The 6000-nt window shown below is 41.8% G+C and overlaps 1 protein-coding gene across 1 annotated transcript in view; it reads left to right on the top strand.

Moving 5' to 3' along the window:
• Positions 1-216: 216 nt before the first annotated feature.
• ephb2b (eph receptor B2b) overlaps positions 217-6000 on the top strand; it is a 112252-nt gene continuing 106468 nt past the window's right edge. The window contains exon 1 of the mRNA XM_076147379.1: positions 217-352. Within this exon, the coding sequence (XP_076003494.1) occupies positions 298-352 (55 nt within the window). The 5' untranslated portion in view covers positions 217-297. The remainder of the gene's footprint in view (positions 353-6000) is intronic.

The following is a 6000-nucleotide window of genomic DNA, read 5'->3' as shown; positions in this document are numbered from 1 at the left end:
CATTTCACACCTCTTTTCAGAAACTATACGTATAAAAACTGTAATAATCACTCACTGGTATGTTTCTGTTCTCCTCCTGCAGCTCTGGAATGCGTGTCTGAGTTCCCGTGCCGCGCCGTGCTCCCCTCTGTCTGCGTTTATTGGTCTCGTCCAAACTTGGTTTAGATTGGAGTTGCATCGCTGTGTTATGTGGGATCTCTCTATCGGCGGTGAAGGACCGTCTGTCCCCTCGCTGCTCCTGCTGTCAATGGCTTTCAGGACGTGTTTTATTTGAATGTCTGGGCCTTTTAAAGAACAATGATGGATATTCTATGGATATTATGGATCATACCGGCCGTAATAGCTGTTGAAGGTAAGCCTGTGTTTCTACCCGAGCGCGTAAAGCCGCATCCTCCAGCCGGCTCCGAGTTGTTGACAAAGCGCATGAATGCACCTTTGATTTCCCCTTTCACGTTTTATTTTAAATCACCAGCCTCCACGTTTTACCTTTAATATACGGAAAAATGGCGTTTGCAGTGTTGAAATGTTCCCGGGAGCAGTGTGAGTGAGGGATGATGATGATGATGGGATGCGTAAATAAACAAGCTCCCTCCCGCATCCCCGCAGGTATACGGATGCTGTTTGGCGCAACTGGGGTATTAAAACGTAATTTTGTTTAAATAGCTTCACCGGTTTGGATGAAGCTCAGGCAGGCAGGTTTCACTCAGCCTGGGTGTGTGTGTGTGGAGGTGTGTCGCCGGTTTTGTCTCAGTTGTCAAGCAGTTTGTCATAATAATGCAAAAAAAGCCAGGGAGGACGGGCTCGGTTAACACTTTTATTAGATTTAAGAGTCAACTCATCGTGCAAAACATGGAACAAAATTAATGAAATGTTACGTTCAGGTGCTAGGAAGGGGTTTGGGAAACGCATAGGGTGTTAAAGCACTGATGGGCATCATGGCAGCTTGGCTTAACGCACAATGAAACAGGTTGGATGTCAGAAAAATCACTTTATTAACTTTATTGTATTCATATTATATATCTGTTATGTTCAGAAGTGAAAGTATAGTGAGTTTACAGTGTCAGCAACTAAAAGTCTCTCACTACGCAGGTCTTTTACGTCACTGTAGGAATTTCAAGCTTTGTTCATTGTCAAATGTGCATTTTATCTTTCAAAATCTGTTATGGGATTAGAAACATCACTATCTTTGCCTCCCAGGGTTTTAACTCCTAGTGGATTACATTCTATTGCGTTTGATTTTGAGTGTCTGGACTCCGTTTGGCCTCTGACAGGACAGCGAGTCGGTGTCAGCCCTTTTCGATCCATCGCTCCAGGTCTATTTTGAAGATGTTGTCACCAAACTAACGTGTCATCTTCGTCCTGTGGTCCAGCCTCATAATTACAGGTGGAGCTAAAAACACATGCAAGAATGCAACCGGATTCACCCTCTGGTAAAGACAATAAAAGGCCACTTTGTTTAGATAGTTGTGAAAAATGCTGAGTGCAGAGCCGTTGCACTTTATAATTAGGTCCTAGATATGGACAGTTAACTGGAAGGGTGAGTTTGCTCCCAGTAATGACTGATGTGGACCAACCAAGCATTGATCACACTTGTGTATATTCGCAATGAAGATTAATATTCCAGACAAACAAGAAATCGAGAAGCTGTGCGATTCATTTTAAATAGATTTGAGGTAGAATTAAATAATATTTAGACAGTCCACATTGGCACAGTATGTAGATTATAATAGTAACTTATAATAATGTGTGTTTTTTAAACTGATAGCATTAATGGATGGTACTTTTATTACCCCGGTTTTCCGCTGAATAAGCTTTATCGTTATGGCTTAGTCATTATGGCTATTTCCATAATTATTTGGTTTTTCATTCCATCTTCATCCTGTGTCTTACTGTTCAGGAACCATGGAACCACACGATGTGAAAAATGCCCAAACGGCAGCAAAATCACAATTTAGAGTTCCATTCAAACTCGATTTCAACTTTTTGTATTTCAATGTATTCAACCGCTTGGTGTTTGAGGTAAATTTGTTTGTTTTGTTTTCATTACAATAGAAGTATGGTTTGTATTTTGCAAACCGACTAGTTCCGTCGCCAACCCGCAACAGACCCCCCCCCTCCATTTTACCCTGTGCATTATCCTAGTCAGCTGTCCAATGACGTTGCGAGGATGGCTTTACGTATAAGAAATGGTTGAAAAAGAGGTCACGGCAGCTCTAATCCGAAAAAAAAACAACGAAAAAAACTCCCAGCATGCAACAGAACCCTTCAATGAATCGTTTTGACACGTGTAGTTCCATGGTACGACATGTCCTCCCTTCTTTGTCTTAAACAAAGTAACAAATGTGTGTGTGTGTGTGTGTGAGTCCCACTCAAATTAGGTTTTCGGGCTTGAACTTGTTTTATACGGTCGCATTAACTTTGCCTATTTTGTAAAGTGGACGTCTATCATATCTGTCATTAGTCCGGCTCCAAATGGCGCTCGTCATTGACGGACGTTTATTTGTTTCTATTAATCTTTTTGACTATCTTACTGTGCGCCAACAGCCCCGCCCAGGGAGCACAGATGAAAAAGAGATTTTAGTTCTATCTGCTGGAATCTCTATTGTGCATTGTCTTTGTAAAATAAATAAATGAAAATGAATCAGTGAGTGGGCACAGAACACACTGCAGTGGATTATAGCGTAGGATTAAACATGCAACAAACTTGTGGAAAGCTGAGTTGTGTCCAAGTGATGACTAGTCTCGTCTATTGTGTAACATCTTTACAGTCTTTATAGAAAAGTATACATCTACCGCGAAATATCGGCATTTGGCTTTGACCTCTGACCTTTTCTGCCGAACTCATCCTAGTTGGTAACTGTTAATGGCAAATCCATCCTTCAAAAGCACTTTATTTGTGCCACCTAATGCTAAACAACTCTAAACTGTTGACGGGTGATCATGTAAACTGCCACTGATTCCGTGTCTCATTGGTTTAGCTAACAGCAACAGACGAGCTCCTTTAGAAAATTAATGGAGGTAGAACTGCCAAGGAAATTAGCCAAACTATGTCAAACATGTCTATGAAAAGACATTGTGGATTTATCCCTTCATTAGTTTACCCAGTCACTGTCATTGAAACACACACACACACGCACAAACAACAGCCTGATGCTATACGTTGATTCAGCTCAGCCGTAAAATTCACTTCAGTTCAATCACGGCGTGTATTTTTCAGAGTGGATGAGATTTACCGGACAGATTGGGTCTTTCAGATTTCTACCCTGTTACATCGCGGTAGAAACACTGTAAAGTTTTTTCCGGGACGAGGGTTGTTACTACGACGGAACAACAGCCTCCTCCAGCCGTGTGTGAGTCGTTGTTGTGGTCAGGGCGTTGAAAGCTCACTTTGATAGAGCATTTTCTCTATTTTGCTTTGAAGGAAATATAACGGGAGCGAAACCACAGTTGAAGTGGGACAGAATGAGATCACAGCGTGGAGTCTTTAAAAAAAAAAAGCCTCACAGATTTGATTGCATTTCAATACGCGCTGCATTCCTTCAACCCTCTGCTGTGCACTGCAGCATGCTCACCAGAATGTGAAGTTGGCAAACTCCTAACCCAGCTAAAGTTTTACGTTGTTCATCTCTGGGTTTAATTTAGCAAATTATATATATATAACATACAGTATATTTGTCTTTTGAATGCCCTTTGCGGTACTTAATCATTTTCTCACCCAGTGTAAAGCAGCTTGACAGTTCAAGGCACAGTATGGTTGTTAATGTTTTGAAAATGCTGCCAAGTTAGTTAAAGATGCTTTCATATGTAAATTCAGTAGCTGTTTGCGGACCGGAATTGTTTTGTAAGGAGTGGACGTGCGAGTGTAACATGGAAGCATTATGTTTTGTGGAAGAGTTACAAAAGACGGGCGGAGGCGGGCTCTGAAATGTGATTAGATGAAGGTAAAACGAGCGACCGTATACAATCCAGTGTTTTCTCAGTGCGCCCAATGAGCAGATGCAGGGAGCCGGCCTGAACGTCAACCGCCACAGTAGGCTTTCACAAAGAATCTGTCTCTATTCAAACCCTAATCCATGCTGCCGAGGGCCCGGGCATTGTCACTTTGCATGCAAAATTTCAATTAGTGCTGGTACCAGTTGTTTTACTTGAAGAGGGGGGGGGGGGGGTGTCACGTTTCGGAGACATCTATGGCTACCTTTAGGTTGAGATTAGGGCAGGAGTATCATAGCTGAGATAGATGGAACAATCTGCATAGCATGATCACCAGACACTGAATGGAAGCTGCTGCCCTTTATTATGGACATGTACAGCAAATTAGACCTGTAATACTTATCGCCTTTATACGTTAAATGTTACGACATGAAAGAAGGAATTATTGATTTCGACAGCTTTATAGTCGGCTATTTTTAAAATGGACTGGGAGTGACTTTATGGAACAATGGACCGGCCCTGTTGCCATGCGTTCAGCCTTTCGAGTCTGAATGCTGTGTTCCATTATCAGTTGTTCCACTCCTTGCATATCCTCTCTAGAGGTGCTGCTAAAATTGAATTTATGCTTGCAGAGCACATCTGGTGGATGTATTGACATTCAAGGAGTTCGGTACTGTAATAACTGTTTTGTACGGACCCAGAAAGGATTGAGAGCAGCAAGGTTAGAAAATTAATAAGCAAGATGGAGACAACAGTTGTGTCACTGTCACATTGTCTAAGTGTTCGCGGATATGGTCCAGATTGCTGCCGCTGCATAACTGCCACATATATCTGCAAACTTTTAGTCAGATTTTCTTACATGGCTCTGAATAGCTGAGAGCTGAAGCGTAAAATGATAAACTCAGTGGAGGCCTTGGTAGACCTATATTATACAGTTTCAAACTATAATATGATCTCCTGAATACCCGCTTTAGGAGTCAAGCCGCGAGTAGACTCGGGATCACACTGTGCAACATCCACAGGCTGCCGTTTTAGGTCTAAAATATGAGCATGTGATATATATAATATTTCTACTGGCACATGTATAGCATTTCTCTGGTTCACAATAGTGAAAAGCAAATATTTTCATATCCTAAATTAAGAAAATGTACTCTGTTATCTTCCATGTCTTTGGTCTGTGATCAGGCCAGCTTAGTTTTCAAGGAGCAGCTGCTCAGATAGAGCTGCTTTTTGATGTTATCAGATAATCTCAATATTTTTGGAGTCAACAGGTGGTTTAATGTGCAGCAACACTCTGCCAGTGTGTAAGTGATGATTGAAAACAATATGACATGCACCAAAGTCCCTCTCAGTTTGAGGTAAATTCGTCTCGTGCCAGACAGCAGGAATACTAGAGGAAGCACCTTATTAAATAACTGAAACAAAAGGACTTCAGATCAGAGAAAAATAGCAAAAATCACCAGCAGAGAGTTGTGAGCCTGGTGCAGACTCCTGATGTGTTCTCTACACAGCTCATGTTAAAGCTGGCATGGCGTTTTAAAGTGTTGTGTGGCCGTGAAGCTTTGCACATGTGTTGCGTGTTTGTAGAAAGATTGTGAAGCAGTTTTGTATTTAATTTTGTTGGATTTGGAGCCACTTGCCAGTTGACTGCACCCGACCCGGAAGGGCAGAGATAAATCAGAGACATCTTTTATGTGAAACTAAGTTTGTTATAAATCCAGGAAAAGTGTGTATCTCATCAGTGTCTCTTTGTTCTGTACTAAGAATGCATTGTGCCAATAAGTAACTGTATACTTTTACAGGATCTGGCTGATAAACAGTTAAATTCACTTTATGCTTGCACTGGTATGTATGATTGTGGATTGACAATGGAGAGGAAATCTTTCACAAGCGTGGGCCTGTTACTCTGGGCATGGGACACTCAGAAAGGGCATCTTAGTCTGCCAACACACACACACACACACACACACACACACACACACACACACACACACACACACACACACACAGAATCAGATGTATCTACGCTTTTCCATGTTAGGTTTGTTCTTGTCAGGTCAAAGCATGCCT

Source organism: Genypterus blacodes, unplaced genomic scaffold (genome assembly GCF_046128005.1).
Source record: "Genypterus blacodes isolate CSIRO-AG114 ecotype Tasmania unplaced genomic scaffold, CSIRO-AGI_Gbla_v1 ptg000037l_1, whole genome shotgun sequence".
Classification (NCBI taxonomy): Eukaryota; Metazoa; Chordata; class Actinopteri; order Ophidiiformes; family Ophidiidae; genus Genypterus; species Genypterus blacodes.
The sequence above is the reverse complement of the archived record's forward strand: the minus strand, read 5'-3'. Positions and strand labels throughout refer to the sequence as shown.